Raw genomic sequence first — 18,645 nt, forward strand, 5'->3', positions numbered from 1 at the left:
GCACTTACAACTCTAATGGGTAAATACTAATGTACATCGTATACATTTTTTTAACTAAAATAGTGATTTGGATGTGCAGCAAATCTGTCAAAACCGACTTGACCCAACCTAACTCTGATGATTATTATTATTATTATTATTATTATTATTATTATTATTATTATTATTATTATTATTATTTTTACCGTGGGTTGGGTTGGGTTCAAGTCATGAGATTTACAAATCCGCCTAACCCGACCCTACCTAACTATATTTAATATATTTTTAAATTTTTAAAAATATATTAAAAATTTTTATTATTTACTTTTTTGCCAACTATATTTATATAATCTTATTATTTAATTGTTTTTCCGCTCATCCTAAATAAAACCCAAACCCTAAACTCTTCTCATATAGTTTGTATTTGTTTGCGGTGTTATGCTCATGATTTTTTAGCTATATGTTTGCTCTTATTTGTGGTAGTGTTGTTCTTATTCTCAATTTAATAATAATAATAATAATAATAATAATAATAATAATAATAATAATAATAATAATAATAATAATAATAATAATAATAATAATAGAAATTAAAAAAAAATATTATCCAACCCATGGGTTCAACTTGACCTAATCCGACCCACATGAATTGGGTTGGATTGAATTTTTTTAACCCACCATGGTGGGTTGGGTTGAAAAAAACTTCTCAACCTGGCCAAACCCAACCCATGCACACCTCTAATTTCAAGTCATGATTTCAGTTATAAAAAAAAAAACATTAGATAGTATATCAGTTTTTACTCGTCAAATATTTTTTCATACTCTCATTTATCTCCACTATTTCAGAAGCAATGTTAGAGAGGTGAAAAAGAAAATAGGTTTGACATATATATGTACAAAACAAAACCATTGTAACAATATATACATATATATATATATATATATATATATATATATATATCTCATAATGCGAAGAAAATCAGTAGGCTGGATGCTTCGGACTTGAAAGGACTACTTGCTCTCTCGATGGCCTGAAAAAGAAAGAAGAGCAATCAAAGGTGACCGGGGTCGCCAGCCAAGAACCCTACGATGACAAAGTTAGTTTTCTCTCTATATTTTTGGAGTTCTAACTTTTTGGGAAATGTAAAAAATGTACCTTTGTTTTGTCTGAATGAACGTTTATATAGTGTCCTAAGAACAGTTATCAAACTTGTAACCTCCCCTGGATTTGAGGAGGTGTGAGAGTTCAGAGATAACTTCCGCAACTGCTTGGGAGTTACATATTTCTCACCTAACTGTTGTTGGAAGTTATGCGTGTAATAAGGAGTTGTTCTACACGCTCAGGAATTTTCCTAAGTGTCCAGGGTTCGTCCAGGGGTCCTCGTCCTAAGGACTTCCAGCCGAGCGTACCTCGCATCCTAGGGAGGTCCTTCCTTTATGGACAACCCTTTCTATGGACGAGGTTCACGACGACCCTGGACAACATGGCGGGGTTCTTGTGAAACTTGACCACACAAAACCTCATCCAAACATCTCCCTGTATGGACGAGCTTCATGGACGAGGTTCTAACAGCCTTCAATTGTTTGGTCTTGCCCTGGACAACCTCCATGGACGATTATTTGGAGTTCATCCCCCATAAATATATATATATATATACACACACACACACACACACACATACACTAGTCGCTAACCCATGCGATGCACGGGATATTTAAATAAAAATTAAGAGTGTTTATTTTGCTCAAAGGTCTATGACTTGACTTAAAAAAATGTATAACTTGAAAAAGAACGAGAATAAGTAATTTTTCGTTCAATATAATGGTTTAGAAAAATTCTATTTCTTTCAAATCATTGGTTCCACATAACACATCCCGGTGTGGACTATTCTATAGTTATGACTTCACACAATATTCAACTACAATTAAATCTACTATCCACCATCAATTTAATCTATGTTATTTTGCTTAAAGATCTACAAATTGCATTTTCATATCCTCCATCATTTAGAAGGTAACTGAAATAACGATTGTATGTAATGTATAAATTTTATTCTTTTACAATACAAAATTATTAATATAATCAAAATAAAATCTAATGTTTTGAAAATTTTTCGAAATAGAATTTTAAATTTCTTAAAACTTAGTTAATAGATTTTCTATTTTACCTAAAAGTGAACTATCACAATTAATGAGAATTTAGCCATTTTTTGCAAAGAAAAGATAACCATTGGCCCAATTTTTATTTTATAGCATAGGATATTACAGTTTTTTTTTTTTTGGACAGAAAGATAGAGAGTATATTGAAAAGTAAAGAGAGCCCTCCAAAAAAAATAGTGCCAAGGTGGCTTTCACCGACCCGACCCCACAAAAGACAGCCAATAGAAAACAAAAGTAAAGAAGAAAACAAATAGCGTGTACAAAGGCACTCCTAATGAGTAGGCAGCACGCACAGGTGCTCAGCTACAAGAGCTTCTAGTGACCAAATGTTGGTACTCATCCCGTAATGAGACTACACTCGTCAGGATCGCATGCGGGGGAGTTTGAGCTGCTTCAAACAGGAGCTTGTTTCGCGCATTCCAGATGGACCATGCCACCATTGCCCATGTCTCAAGATCCTCCCTGCTCAGTTTCTCCACCAAGGTCCGAGCTAAGCTGAGGAAATCCAGAGCCGAGGAGTCACATTTTTTAATCTTCCCCCGAACCAATGCCCAGACATTCCGTGCTAAAGGGCATTGCCAGAGGATGTGGATAATAGTCTCATCATGCGCTCCACAAATCGCGCACTTGGGGTCAATGTGAACCTTCCGTCGGGCAAGGTTTGCTCGAGTTGGTAGGATGTCCGAGCTAGCCCGCCACACAAAATTTCGCACCTTTGGAGGGATGGGTAGCTTCCACAGCCTATTCCAAATCCGTTTGTCATCTCGCACACTGGAGTGTTCCGCACTCGACTTTCGGTGTATACGAAGAGCAACCTAGTACGCTGTTCGCACCGAGAAGGTCTGTGACTTATTCTCATTCCACATTAGCTTATCTCAGCTGTCCAAATTTCCCAACCTAATCCGCAGCACCTTGTCTCTAGATGATGGTAGGAACTAGGCATTGACCATATTCCTGTCCCACTGCTTGGTGTGTGGGTCTATAAAATCCCTCACTTTCATTGTCGTGTCCACGCCATCATGAAACTTTAGGAGGTGAGGAAGCCACCTGTGGCTCTTAATACCCGTCGTGCAACCATCACCAATACTCCATATTGATCCTTCCTTATCACGTCCCTTGCACTGAGAAGGCTGTGCCAGACATAAGAGGGGTTACTACCCAATTCTGCCTCCATGAATGAGCAGGTGGGAAAGTACCTAGCTTTATAAACTCGGTAAAACAATGAGTGAGTCCCATGGGTCAGCCGCCATGCCTGCTTAGCTAGCATTGCGAGATTAAATGCATGGATATCACGAAAACGCACCCCACCTCTATCTTTTGGAGTGCACAACTTGCCCCAATTGATCCAGTGTATCTTCCGCTCATTTCGAGTCTTCCCCCACCAATATTTCGCTAAGGCTGAGTTCATCCCATCACACACCACCCTAGGTATCTTGAAGATGCTCATGGAGTACGTCGGGATAGCTTGCGCCACCGTCTTGATCAACACTTCCCTCCCAGCTTTAGAAATATTTTTTTCCTTCCAGCCCATCACCCTTCTAGTGACCCTTTCCTGAACTTTCCTGAAGTTCTTTGAACGTATTCACCTTCGACCTCCCCCCCACCATGGGTAAGCCTAGGTACTTCTCACAATTTGTCAAAATTTGTTCTCCGAACATAGCCCGTATATCTTCCTGGACCTCTCGGCGGGTGTAACGACTAAAAAATAATGTGGTTTTCTGCCTATTGATAGCCTGCCCAGAAGCGGATTCATATAGTGTGAGCAAGTCTAGTAATTGATGACCTTCCTCTACCTTGGCTTCACAAAAGAGCAGGCAGTCGTCAGCAAAGAGGAGGTGTGATATGCGTACCCCTCCATGACAAGAAAGTAATCCCTTCACATGATGATATTTGGTGGCCTTCCATAGCAAAGACGAGAGCCCCTCGGCATATAGTAAGAAAAGGTACGGTGACAACGGGTCACCCTGCTTGATGCCTCTTGAGGGATTAATATAGCCACATGGTTCGCCATGATGATGATTGAATATGAGGCTGTACGCACTGTCGACATTGCAAGATTCACCCATTGCACCGGGAAGCCCAGGCTCAACATGATTTGCTCAAGGAATTCCCATTCCACCCTATCGTAGGCTTTGCTAATGTCGAGCTTGACAGGCATGTGCCCAACCTTCCCTCTTCTTCGATTTCGCACCCTGTGTACCATTTCAAAAGCAACCGTAGTATTGTCTGAGATCAACCTACCCGGCACAAAAGCGCTCTGTGCGTCGAAGATGACACATGGTAACAAGGATTTCACCCGATTTGCTAGGACCTTTGAGATTAGCCTTGATACTACATTACCCAAACTAATGGGACGATACTCCGTGATAAATTGTGGGTTGTTCTTTTTGGGGATGAGAACTATGTGTGTATAATTCATTTTGCGCAAATACCTCCCCGAGTGTAGGACCAACAACACTGCCTCAGTAACATCCCGCCCCACAATGTGCCAAAATTTTTGGAAGAAGAAAGGAGATATACCATCCGGTCCGAGTGCCTTGGAGGGATGCATTTGGAAAAGGGCCGTCTGGACTTCCTCCACTATGTATGGACGTACCAAGTCCCTCGCCATTTCTTCGGTGACTACCCTATCCATGGAGGCCAAGACATCGCCCATGTTGAGATTGCTCGAGGCAGTGAACAATCTCTTATAATATTCCTCAGCTATGCCTGCTACCTCCCCCGTGTCAGCATAGGATATTACAGTTAGATCTGTACCATGTGTAATACATTAGTCCATTATGATAGTTCCAAATAATATCCTAATACCTATCTATATGAGTTTTCTTTTTAATAATGCCATAAAGGATGCATTTGGAATGATCACATCATTGATTCCATATCATGATAGTTGCAAATGACAATATTATTATTCTTGATTAATAGATGAACAATGAAACTGTAAATTAACAATTTAGCAATTCAAATACCAAGTTTAAACTACAACAACACATATATAGAAGACTCCAAATATTGGAGCATATTTCTTCTACCATTTTCATTATCCAATCAAAACCAAATTTTCAAAAATAATTCCAATTCAATTAAGCCTAATATATACATACACATGAACATAAAGAATTCCAAAAATAAAAACAACAATCTCCAAAAGCCTCAGCCTAATATAGTCACTATTTTTTTTTTTCAAATTGTGTGTTCTTTAGTTCTTTTTCCTTTTATGTTTCATCAAAATTTTTCTACTTGACCAAAATATCTCTCATATATGTTAACATTAAACCTAATAAGAAAACTTTACAAACCTTTTTGTTTTGAAGGCGCTCCAAGAAACTGAATCAATAAAAGAGACTGTACAGCAAAGTGGTGTTAGAAGAATAATCCAAAAAAAAAAAAAAAAGCTATTTAGAATATAATATAGGAATGAAAAGCCAAGTTGAAATTGTTACAAATAATTCCTAAAAAAAACTATTTATAATATAATATATAGGGTTATGGATTCCTAATCAAATTTGGTTAGGGTTATGGATTCCTAATCAAATTTGGTTATATAATTTTTTTTAAAGGATAAATATGTTGGTAGAGTCCATTTGATATAAAATTTAAATCCTATTGAAATTAAAATGATATATATTTGTTGAGTCTCATTAAATATAATTATAGAGTTTAAATCCTATTGAAATTATAATTTCTAATCAATATTAATATAAAAAAATGAAAAAGAAGAAGAGAGAAAACATGATTGATAGATACATATAAGGAAATATGATAGAATTTTTGTTTTTTTTTTAAATGTCATCAACGTAGAAATTATCAAATTAATGGAGATATATTCCGTTTTTGAGATATATTTATATTAATGGAGTTATTAAATAATTTGTTAGGATTATCTAAAAATTCCCTGATTAGGTGATAATTTAGTTCTCCTTTAAGTATAGTCTTTGTATGGCACCAAAAAACTAAATTTATTTTTTTTTTTTAAAGAAATTTAATAAATTTTCTGCAATTTGGTGCTATAAAATCAAAAGAATTAAATCAAATTTAAAAATAAAAATAAAAATGCTGATATGGAAAATTGTGAAGAGGTCAACCAAAAGTCTTGATATAAAATTTAAATCCTATTGAAATTAAAAATGATATATATATCTTGAGTCTCATTTGATATAATTATAAAGTTGAAATCCTATTGAAATTATAATTTCTAATCAACATTAAAAGAAAAAAAGAAAAAAAAAACAAGAGAAAGAAAACGTAATTGATAGATATAAGAAAATATGATAGATTTTTTTTTTTATATATGTTATCAACGTAGAAATTATCAAATTAATAGAGATATATTCCATTTTTTGGGATAGATTTATATTAATGGAGTTATTATATTTTTTTTTAGGATTATCTAAAAATTCCCTAATTAGATAATAATTTAGGTCTTCTTTAAGTATAGTGTTTGTATGGCACCAAAAAACTAAAATTATTTTTTTTTTAAAGAAATTTAATAAATTTTCTACAATTTGGTGCTATAAAATCAAAAGAAATAAATCAAATTTAAAAATATAAATAAAAATTGCTGATGTGAAAAATTGTGGAGAGGTTATTCAAAAGTCAAAGGTTTCGGTTATATATATAGATTAAGTAAAGAAAGATTTGAGTTAAGGATGTTTTGTGTCAAGAAACCTAGAAAAGATCAAGTCATCCTTAACTTTTTAAAAGGATACTAGTTGATTTTATTATTACTTTTCTTAAAGAAGAATTGATTTCATTATAGGAAAAGTTAACAAGTGCTTTAAGGATATTAATTTATGAAATATTTTCAGAAATTTTTAATGAGACAAAAAAGTAACCGATATTTTTTTTAAGCTTTCTATACTTCTTGTGGGGAGTAAAGATGCCTTGATGGGAATATGAGCTCGTTGGGTCATGCTAAGGAAGGCCGACCTGCTCTTGGGTTTAGGGCTTGTTAGTACTACGGGTCGGCCCATACGCCGAGGATCCGAGGATACAGCCGAGGATGTTTTGCCCCTCGGACTGACACTAGAGAACCCGGGACTTCATGGTAAAGGTTAGGAAATGACACGGTCAAGACCAATGGTTAAAGGGGGTGAACCCTTGAATGTCCTAGAAGCACCGATGTTGGAAAAATGTCAAAGGTAAAGGCTGCTACCTCCACATTAAAGACCCTGCACCTACCACCCTGGCCGCATTAATGGGGAAGTGACACTTGAACAGTGGAAGTGAAACTTCTAGTTACCGTTCAAAGGCACTAAGAAAAGAAATATCTAGACTAAGGGAGGAGTTAGGGCAACACGTGTATAAAGTATTAAAAAGAGGAGTATTTAAGGAGGAACCTAGAACAGAAACGGGACGGACTTTTTGTAACCTAAAAAGAAAAAAGACAAAGAGAAAGATATAATATAAGAACAGCTCTCGGCTTATGTCCGAGGAGGCCTATTTACAATATTCCTTGTTGTTTCCAAGTACTTGCATCTTTAGTTTGTCATTTAATCCCCACACACTTCTAACCTAGGTTTCAAGCCCACACTCTACAAATTCGTATTGTTTAAGGCTCATTGGGCCTGAGCCCATAACTGTTCTTGGGTCCAAGAGGTTCACCCAGCCCACCTTTACCATCTATAATGGCCGGACTGATCCGGTGGAGCACGTGAGTCACTTCAACCAAAGGATGGTAGTGCACTCTCACAACGAGACTCTGATGTGTAAAGTCTTCCCCTCCAGCTTAGGACCTGTGGCTATGAGATGGTTTAACGGTCTCAAATCGGGATCTGTAGGCTCATTTGGGGAACTAACTAGGGCATTTGCTTCGCGGTTCATTACGTGTAGCAAAGTCCCTCGGCCATTGGACTCGTTGCTATCCATGGTCATGAAGGAAGGGGAGACACTAAAAGCATACTCCGACAGATACTGGGAGATGTTTAATGAAATAGACGGCGACTTTGATGAGGTGGCGCTTAATACCTTTAAGGTGGGCCTCCCTACTGATCACGACCTAAGAAAGTCTTTGACGAAAAAGCCCGTCCGCAGCGTACGCCGTCTTATGGATCGTATTGATGAATATAAAAGGGTAGAGGAAGACCGGCGAGCGGGGAAAAGGAAAGGAGAAGGTTATCCCGCGGGGAGAGAAGGGATTTCGGTTAGACAGGATATCACAACAACAAGCCGAGGAGGGATTACTTCGGACAATCCGGCTCGGCGGCACCTCGGTTTGTAAATGCGTGTTCCGAGAACAGTGCATCGGCTATTAGAAAAAGTTCGTAAAGAGCCCTTCTTCGGATGGCCCGGCAAGATGGCGGGGGACCTGCGAGAAGAAATCAAAAGCTTTTGTCGGTACCATCGGGATGTGGGCCACACTACCGAGGCGTCGGACCTGTGGAACCATCTAGAGCGGCTCGTCGGTGAGGGAAAGTTAAAGCGGCACTTATGTCGGCCCGGGCGGTCGGTCAAGTTGGTTCAACAACCGCAGGAACGGTTCATCTCGGCCGGCATTGGGAACAATTAATGTTATCTTCGGCACTTTGTGCAGGACGGCTCGAGTCCCACTAGGGTTATGGCGGTTTCCTATACTGCGGGCCGAGGATGTGGGTAGCAGGCCGAAGAGATTAAAGAGCACTTTACTGTCTTGGGTTTCTCCGAGGAGGATAAAGTAGGGACTATCCAGGCCCATGACGATGCTGCTGTGGTTACCCTCGGGGATAGGGAATTATGATGTGAGAAGGGTGATGATAGATCGTGCGGCGGTGCGGATATCATGTACCCCGATCTATTTAAAGGGCTAAGGTTGGAGTTGGAAGATCTAACTCCTTACGACTCCCCCGCTTATAAGCTTCGAAGGAAGGGCCGTTGTGCCGAAGGGACGAATCCGTTTACCGTTCAATCGGCACGAAACGGTTGAGGTAGATTTCATTGTGGTTGGCGCGTACTCTCCATATACGGCCATCCTCGCCGGAGCCATGGCTGCACGCTTTGGGGAGTCTCTTCTACCTTACATGTTAAGGTGAAATTCCCCTCGGGGGAGCATGTTGAGGAAATCCTCGGCGGCCAGGGTAGTGGCTAGGCAATGCATATCGGCTGCGGTGCTTCGTCGGTCGAGAAATTGAGTCATCAACCTTGCCCATCCGGGAGTCATAGCAATTAACGGCTCGGAGGCACACGGAGTGATGACGAGAAGATGAAACATTTGTGAGGAGTTAGAGAAGTTTGTAATAACGAGATGATCCGAGAGAGGTTCTTCCAAGTTGGCATACGTTTGCCACACCCGGAAGAAAATGGAGTTGTTGAAATTTGAAGGATAATTTAGATGTCTTTGCGTGGGACCCCTATGAGGCTCCGGGCGTAAATCCGAACTTCATTTGTCATCGTTTAAACGTCAATCTGCCATTGTTCCGAGGAGGCGGCCACCTCGGCGATCTTCCCGAGAACATTCGAGTTTGTGAAGGAAGAGGTTCTTAAACTCAAAAGGGCGGGGGCTATCAAAGAAGTTTTCTACCCTGAATGGTTGGATCATACTGTTGTTGTTAAGAAGAAGAACGGCAAGTGGAGAGTATGTGTGTACTTTGCGATACGAACAAGGCTGTCCTAAAGATTCGTTCCCAATGCCACAGATTGATCAATCGGTAGATGCCATCGTTGGACATCCTCGGATGAGTTTTTGGACGCCTTCTAGGGTTACCACCAAATTCCCTTGGCGTTAGAAGATTAGGAGAAGACTGCTTTCATTACTCCTACCGTGAACTATCATTATAAGGTCATGCCATTTGGGTTAAAAAATGCTGGGGCTACTTACCAAAGAATGATGACCCGAATGTTTGAACAAAGCGGGGGAAAACCATAGAAGTATACGTGGATGATATGGTGGTGAAGAGTAAGATACCTTCGCACATGAGTTGGCCGACACCTTCCGGATGCTAAGGAAGTATAAGTTGCGCCTTAACGCTTCCAAGTGTTCTTTTGGCGTGGGATACGGAAAGTTCTTGGGATATATGATCACTCATAGGGGCATAGAGGTAAACCCGGTGCGTGTTAAGGCTATTCGGAATTTGCGGCCGCCTCGGAACCCAAAAGAGATTCGTAAATTGTGGAATGATTCTTTGCGTTAAATAGATTTATTTCTCGGTCAGCCGGCCGGTGCCGTCCTTTCTTCAGTTGTTGAACAAGTGGAAAGGGTTTCAATGGACCGAGGCGCGAGTTAGCCTTCCAACAAGCAATATCTTTCTCGGCCACCCATTTTATCTCGCCCTGAGGTGGACGAGGTTTTATTCGCTTATCTGGCCATGGCTATTCACGCGGTGAGCCTAGTCCTTATAAGGAATGAAAATGGAGTGCAGAGACCGATCTACTACGTTAGTAAGTCCTTGAATGAGGCCGAGGTGCGCTATCCGCCCTTGGAAAAGCGCTTTCCGGTTGTAGTCCACGCCACGAGCAAACTTCCTCATTATTTCCAATCTCATCTTGTGGTTGTTTTGACCAGTTGCCTCAGGCGTGTTGCGTAGTCTTGATTATTACGCGGGGTGGCAAAATGGGGAACTATTTTGGGAGCCTTTGATGTTAAATACAAGCCTCGCACTTCGGTAAAGGGACGAGGTCCTCGCCGATTTGGTGGCGAGTTTGCGAACCATTGTTAGAAGAAACTTCAAAGAAGCACACATGGGTGAAAAATCAGTTGGTGTGATCATAGCCATATCGCCCTCGGCTTGGAGAGTTTATGTAGATGGGGCTGCTAATCAAAAAGGGTCTGGTGTTGGACTTGTTCTAATGTCCCCTGAAGGAATTGTCTTTGAAAAATCTTTGAGATTGGCCTTCTCGGCTACTAATAATGAGGCCGAGTATGAAGCGATCTTGGTAGGCATGCAAATGGTACATAAGATGGGTGGCAAGGAAATCCATGTGTTCTCGGACTCTCGGTTAGTGGTCGGCCAAGTCATGGGGACCATGGAGGCTAGAGACCCCGGAATGCGGGAGTATTTGGCCCGAGTCAAGCGTCGGCAGGGCGGGTCGACTCCTTTGCCTTAGCTCATGTCTCTAGAAGTGGAAACACTCATGCAGATTCTTTGGCTACGTTGGCAACATCCTCGGCTCAAGGTCTACCAAGGGTTATTCTCGTTGAGGATGCGGTAGAACCTTCTCTTATGCTTGCTAACGCACCTCGCATCCATCTAATAAGGCTGGTCCTAGTTGGATGGATTCGATCATATCTTTTCTTAAAAATGACATCCTTCCCGAAGACAAGGTTGAAGCGAGAAAAGGTACGTCGAAAGGCGCCACGTTTCGGTTGTCCAGGGACAGGCTATACAAACGATCCTTTTCGGGACCGTATTTGTTGTGTGTACACCACGAATCAACGAATCATTCTTGGAGGAATTGCATGAGGGAATTTGTGGGAGTCATGCGGGGGAAGGTCCTTAGCCCATAGAGCCACGACTCGGGGTTATTGGTGGCCCAATATGCAGAGGGAGGCTCGGGATCATGCCGAGAAAATGTGATCAATGTCGAGGTTCGCCTAATATCCACCAACTGGAGGGGTTCTTAGCCCTTGGCCTTTCGCACAATGGGGCCTGGACATTGTAGGGCCATTTCCGAGAGCTGCTGGCAACAAAAGATGGCTGCTCGTGGGAACAGACTACTTCACTAAATGGGTTGAAGTTGAGCCCTTAGCCAATATCCGAGATGTTGATTCCAAGAAATTTATATGGAAAAATATTGTTACTAGATTTGGTATACCGCATACACTTATCTCAGACAATGGCGTTCAATTTGACAGCAACGCCTTTAGGCAATATTGTGGTGACATGGGTATCACAAATAGATATTCTACCCCAGCTTATCCTCGAGGGAATGAGCAGGCCGAGGCCGTTAACAAGGTCATAGTCAACGGGCTCAAGAAGAGGTTGGATGATGCGAAAGGCAGATGGGTAGAAGAGCTCCCTCATGTCCTGTGGACGTATCGGACCACTCCGCGCGGAGTCCCTTTGGAGAAACGCCATTCTGCATGACTTATGGAGCCGAGGCGGTGATACCATTGGAATGCGGTTTTCCTACTCTAAAGACAAGTTCTTTTAGCCCGAGAGAATAACAAGGAACTTCTAGAGAGAGATCTTGATTTACTTGAGGAACGGTGTGAGCGTATGGTCCAAATGGCTTATTATCGGCGGAAGCTAAAACAAGGATATGATGCCCGTATGAAGCTAAGGCCACTTGCGCCCGGTGATCTTGTATTAAGGAAAGTTGTAGGCACTTCTAAGAACCCGGCTTGGGGTAAGCTAGGACCTGGCGGGAAGGCCCCTATCGCATTGTTTCAATAGCGAGCATAGGGTCGTATAGGCTAACTGACCTAGACGAACGAATTGTACCACGTCCATGGAATGTAAATAATCTTAGAAGGTATTATTATTAATGAAAATGAGCTTTTGTCAATTAATATTTCAAAGTTATGAGTGGCTCTGATTTTTGAATTTATCATTTTTAAGAATCAAACAGAAACTTGGTTAAGTGCAGTCCTCGGACCACAAACCTTGTGGAAATTGATGTCTTGTCATTTGTTAAACAGAACCTTAGTTATGCCGGGTCTTCGGACCTCCTACTTTGGGAAAATTAACATTTGAAGTTATCATTTTTAAGAATCAAACAGAAACTTGGTTAAGTGCAGTCCTCGGACCACAAACCTTGTGGAAATTGATGTCTTGTCATTTGTTAAAACGGAACCTTAGTTATGCGGGTCTTCGGACCTCCTACTTTGGGAAAATTAACATTTGAAGTTATCATTTTTAAGAATCAAACGAAACTTGGTTAAGTGCGGTCCTCGGACCATAAACCTTGTGGAAATTGATGTCTTGTCATTTGTTAAACAGAACTTTAGTTATGCCGGGTCTTCGGACCTCCTACTTTGGGAAAATTAACATTTGAAGTTATCATTTTTAAGAATCAAACAGAAACTTGGTTAAGTACAGTCCTCGGACCACAAACCTTGTGGAAATTGATGTCTTGTCATTTGTTAAACAGAACCTTAGTTATGCCGGATCTTCGGACCTCCTACTTTAGGAAAATTAACATTTGAAGTTATCATTTTTAAGAATCAAACAGAAACTTGGTTAAGTGCAGTCCTCGGACCACAAACCTTGTGGAAATTGATGTCTTGTCATTTGTTAAACAGAACCTTAGTTATGCCGAGTCTTCGGACCTCCTACTTTGGGAAAATTAACATTTGAAGTTATCATTTTTAAGAATCAAACAGAAACTTGGTTAAGTGCAGTCCTCGGACCATAAACCTTGTGGAAATTGATGTCTTGTCATTTGTTAAACAGAACCTTAGTTATGTCGGGTCCTTGGATCTCCTACTTTGGGAAAATTAACATTTGAAGTTATAATTTTTAAGAATCAAACGGAAAATTGGTTAAGTCTTATCTTCGGACCACAATTTTGATCAAGGTTATCTCCTTATTATGTCTGGATGTTAATGCGTTACTGTTTATTAAACTCGGACCTTAAGTTTCATATCTTTAAGTGTTAAGCAATTTTGTGTAAGGAATGGTCCTCGGATCTTACATCCTACTAGAAACAGTGTTATGCATTATAAGGGTTTAATCGTTAAATGAAGTCCTCTCTTCTTTTTAATCAAGGCATTGTTTAAACATATTAACCATGTCACCTTTTATTAAATCTTTAATAATGTGCATAAGATTATGTGTAAGTTATGATTGTGCAATCCTTGGAGTTAGATTTGTTTACTCTGAGAAATTTTGGTTATGTGCTAATGGCAATCTTTATAACAAATACAAAAAAAATAAAGTATAACAGATACAACCCAAGTGAAAAGCTAATGAAATTGTTCTTCATTAATCAGTTAAATATACATTACATATATAATTCAAAAATGGAAAAAGAGAAGCCCTAAGCTAAGTCCTAAGCTTTTGGAGGAGGCTCTTGCTGAGAGGTACTGGTGCCCTCGGTCTCTCTCAACTCCAGCTCAAAGGGAGTCAAGACTTGCTTTCCCTTATCTGCTGTCTTCGTTGGAAGGACGTTGGGTTCAACAGTCTGGCTTAAGTCCTTCTCTGCATCCCCTCCTCCTTCCTTCTCTTTGTTGGAACCGAAGGTTACGTAGGATCGGGGAACTTCTTTGTGAGACCCTTTGGAGGTAGAGCGGGAAGAGTTGTCTCGGGGGTAGGAGTAGCGAGCGGGAGCCTCTTCAATCTCCTTTGTATTTCTAGGGGAAGCCAAACGTTCTCGGACTTCCTCGGATCCGAAGATTGGGGAACTCTGCTACGTTTAAAGCTTCCCCCATACTTTTTGACAATATTCGCGGAATAAATCCGCGAACTCCTCTGTCAGCTCCTCTGTGGTTGCTACCCCTTCATCGAAACTTGCACAGCGGCTGGAGAGAGAGTTGGAAGGAGCTGGCTTCTTTCTTCATCAACGCCAATTCCTTCTTCAGATCCGAGCACTCCCTTTGAGCTTGGGAGAGTTCTTCATCTCTTTCACGAAGGAGCTTGCGCTGTCCTTCTATCTGGGTCTTCATAGTCTTCAAGTTTGACTCGACCCCATTTTTCTCTCTCCTCAGATCTGCCACCTCCGAGGTCAGCTTCTCGTTCTCGGCAAGGGCTGTACCCAAGGACTTCTCAGTCTCCAGCCTGATTTCAAGCTCAGTTCTGGCTATTTTCCGAGAGTCTTCAATAAACTTCTCAGCTACAAAGACCTCCTGAATAGCCTGTAACAAAATATGATGGAGTTAGGAATAGTAAAAAAAAACAAACTTACTTATAAATATTGTTAAAAGTGGAATCTTCCTAAAAAAGGGAAAAACTTACCAGCGCTACGTCTCTTTTTAGTGAGAGGAATAGTTGTGGCTGGCCCATTTTTTCCAAGGTCTCCATGTCCTTGGGCAGCAGGAGAGGGTGTTCCAAAACCTCGGCCAAGTGGTGGGCATGGCCTTGTTGAACCGCCCTTATACTGGACTGGCAGGAGATGGGTGCGCCGTCCAGTCTTAGATCGGGGGACCAGGTGGTCGGTGCTCGGCGCACTTCAGCCTCGTCCCTGAATTCCCCGATCTCAACCGAGCGGGCCCTACCCTTGCCCTTGTCCAGCTTCTGCTGCTGGGCCGGCGGGAGTTGTTGTCGTGGTTTCTTGGGGTCTTTATTGATCGTCCCCTCGTTATCCCCCTTCCTCTTCTTCTTTGGATCCTCGGCTGGAAGTTTTGGCTCAGCTGGAGGAGGAGGAGGTGGTAAAGCTGGGGGAATTTGGGACGTCCCCGTCTTTTTCTCTGCAACCTTGGCAGCTCTGTTGGTGAGGAGACCCGCCATTCTCCCCATGTCTTCTTCAGATCCGTCCTCGGGTAGGGCAACCACCAACCCTGCAATTCCAGAGGCCTCGGTGGCTTCTTCCTCCACGTCGGAAAGTACCACAAACTGGTTCCCACGAGGTCTCTCGGTGTCTTCGAGATGGAATTGATCTATCTCGTCGTCAAGTGTGTGCGAAGAAGACACCTGCTCTTTTGGAATGACAGTTTCTTGTGAGTGCACAGCAAGGGGAACTGCTGCTATAGGCTGGTTGTACAAAACGGTGTTAGGAGCGTCCGGGAGGTCGCGGTCGTCTAAAAAATTGGGCCGGGCTACGTTTATTTTTCTTCGTCTCCGGTCACCCGCGATTATGGCGTTTTCTATTTCTTGGAAGTCTGAGGAGATGGGATCGTATCCTAAAATTAAATGGGCGGCTCTAAGTTGTAGGTCCTCGCTGACGAACACCTCGGAGCGAAGTACTCGATTTAAATCCGCGATGTTACAGTGACTCAAACGAGGACGCACGTGTTGCTTATCTGCAAGACATCAAAACAAACACACCAGGTCAGATTCACACAGATATTTAACAAATTTAAGTAAGTACAAATACGCATTTCTGTGTGTGTTAGAAAAGGTTGTGTTGTGGGGAGATTAATCCTATGGCATCGCACCTGGATCCCCCCACTCAACTGGGCAGTGGAGGCCGTCGTGCCAGTTCCCAGACACGATCAAGTAGTCGTCCTTCATGCCTTTGTTGGATTTGGGCAGACAGGAGATTAGCCTAACGGTGCTGGACCGTGACTTAATATAATAACCTACTTTAGAAAGTTTATGGGACTCATATAGGAACACGACATCGTGCCATGTGAGGTTTAAACTCATCTACTCGTTTAGAGTATCTACACTACCCAAAACTCTAAAAACGTTTGGGAGGCATTGGTCGGGACACAACCGGTGGCTGCGAAGGTACTCCCTAGTTACAGGTCTCATTGGGAGGGTCATCCCACCCTCTATGAAGGCTATCATTGGGATGATAACCTCTCCCTCTTTCCTAGAACCGGCCACGGCTTCTGCCGGGCAATATTTTAGTCCTACATCGCTGGGAATACGGTATTTGGCCCTAAAGCCTTCCATCCCGGCGGCGGTATCAACTAGACACTTAAACCTACCCATTAGAAAAGAACGAAAGGCTAAACTCTAAAGGAAAGAATGTTTACGAAGACAGCCGAGGACTGTATCCGAGGAGAAAATGTTAAGAACAGATAGAGCAAGAACTTACAAAGTTGAAGGTACAGGTTTCCACGGTTTTCTGCTGGTAAAGAATGATTGTAGGTGTTTTGATGGGATTGATCCCTGATGAATTAAATGAAGGCGCAGGTTCCCGAAGCGTCACGACGTGCGAAAGGGTGGCCTCGAAATTATATTTGTCCCGCCTAAAATTTCGTGGAGTAACGAGGACCGTTGGATGCCCATCTCACCGTTGAACATGGGAGACAAAGAGTAACTTACAGTAATAAATGCGCGCGTTTTTGAAAATAAAACCGCCAAGTGGCATCTTCTGGGACGTGAAACGATTTCCACACGTGCCATCACTTATAAAGTAGTGAGAGTGGATCCTCGTTAGATCAAAACCCTATTTTTCTCCTCGGATGTCGAAAATTAGAGTTTTGAGGGGCTATTGTGGGGAGTAAAGATGCCTTGATGGGAATATGAGCTCGTTGGGTCATGCTAAGGAAGGCCGACCTGCTCTTGGGTTTAGGGCTTGTTAGTACTACGGGTCGGCCCATACGCCGAGGATCCGAGGATACAGCCGAGGATGTTTTGCCCTCGGATGACACCCGAAGAACCCGGGACTTCATGGTAAAGGTTAGGGAATGACACGGTCAAGACCAATGGTTAAAGGGGGTGAACCCTTGAATGTCCTAGAAGCACCGATGTTGGAAAAATGTCAAAGGTAAAGGCTGCTACCTCCACATTAAAGACCCTGCACCTACCACCCTGGCCGCATTAATGGGGAAGTGACACTTGAACAGTGGAAGGGAAACTTCTAGTTACTGTTCAAAGGCACTAAGAAAAGAAATATCTAGACTAAGGGAGGAGTTAGGGCAACACGTGTATAAAGTATTAAAAAGAGGAGTATTTAAGGAGGAACCTAGAACAGAAACGGGACGGACTTTTTGTAACCTAAAAAGAAAAAAGACAAAGAGAAAGATATAATATAAGAATGTACCGCTTACGTCCGAGGAGGCTTATTTACAATATTCCTTGTTGTTTCCAAGTACTTGCATCTTTAGTTTGTCATTTAATCCCCACACACTTCTAACCTAGGTTTCAAGCCCACACTCTACAAATTCGTATTGTTTAAGGCTCATTGGGCCTGAGCCCATAACTGTTCTTGGGTCCAGGTGCAATTGTGCACTTACACTTCTCATAAAAATGAAATTAGAACTTTTTAAAAATAGTCCATTAATAATTTTTTTGAAGACACCTGTTAATCCGATTCTTCTCTTTTATTATTTTGAAGACATAAATTGATAGGGAAAGACGCAGGAAGTAACACACACACACACACACACACACACACACACACATATATATATATATATATATATATATATATATTCGTTTGATGGGAAGTAACGTATATACTTGACCTTACATAGTCACGTAATCTAGAATTCCAATGTGTGTGCAGTTTGTTCACTTTATTGAGGAGATAGAGGGAAAGAGCTGGGTGAAATTATTTCATGGTCCAGTGGCACCATATATTCGTTTGATGGGAAGTAACGTATATACTTGACCTTACATAGTCACGTAATCTAGAATTCCAATGTGTGTGCAGTTTGTTCACTTTATTGAGGAGATAGAGGGAAAGAGCTGGGTGAAATTATTTCATGGTCCAGTGGCACCATAATTGTGCCCTTTTCACATGACTCGCTGACTTCCGCACCTTTGTGCTATAGGGAGACTTGGGTGTGAAACCACTTCAGTTTCTGGCCTAGAGGACACGTTGCGCCCCTCTCAAACGGTACAAAGACCTGCTGCCTTGACAGGTTTATGCAAGAGGAACACAATGAGGGCTTGGCCGTGTCTGACGACTCTGACCAATGACCTAACCAAAGACTCAAAAAGAACATCATTAACTTCCGCACCTTTGTGCTATAGGGAGACTTGGGTGTGAAACCACTTCAGTTTCTGGCCTAGAGGACACGTTGCGCCCCTCTCACACGAT

At 41.7% G+C, this 18,645-nt stretch overlaps 1 protein-coding gene across 1 annotated transcript; it reads right to left on the minus strand.

Annotated features, from left to right (window-relative positions):
- Window positions 1-3,166: 3,166 nt before the first annotated feature.
- LOC142639964 (putative mitochondrial protein AtMg00310) lies at window positions 3,167-3,670 on the minus strand. The gene has a single exon (XM_075814086.1). The coding sequence runs from the start codon at window positions 3,668-3,670 to the stop codon at window positions 3,167-3,169; it is 504 nt and encodes a 167-aa protein (XP_075670201.1).
- Between the last annotated feature and the right edge of the window lie 14,975 nt (window positions 3,671-18,645).

This window comes from Castanea sativa, chromosome 6, assembly GCF_040712315.1.
Source record: "Castanea sativa cultivar Marrone di Chiusa Pesio chromosome 6, ASM4071231v1".
NCBI lineage: Eukaryota > Viridiplantae > Streptophyta > Magnoliopsida > Fagales > Fagaceae > Castanea > Castanea sativa.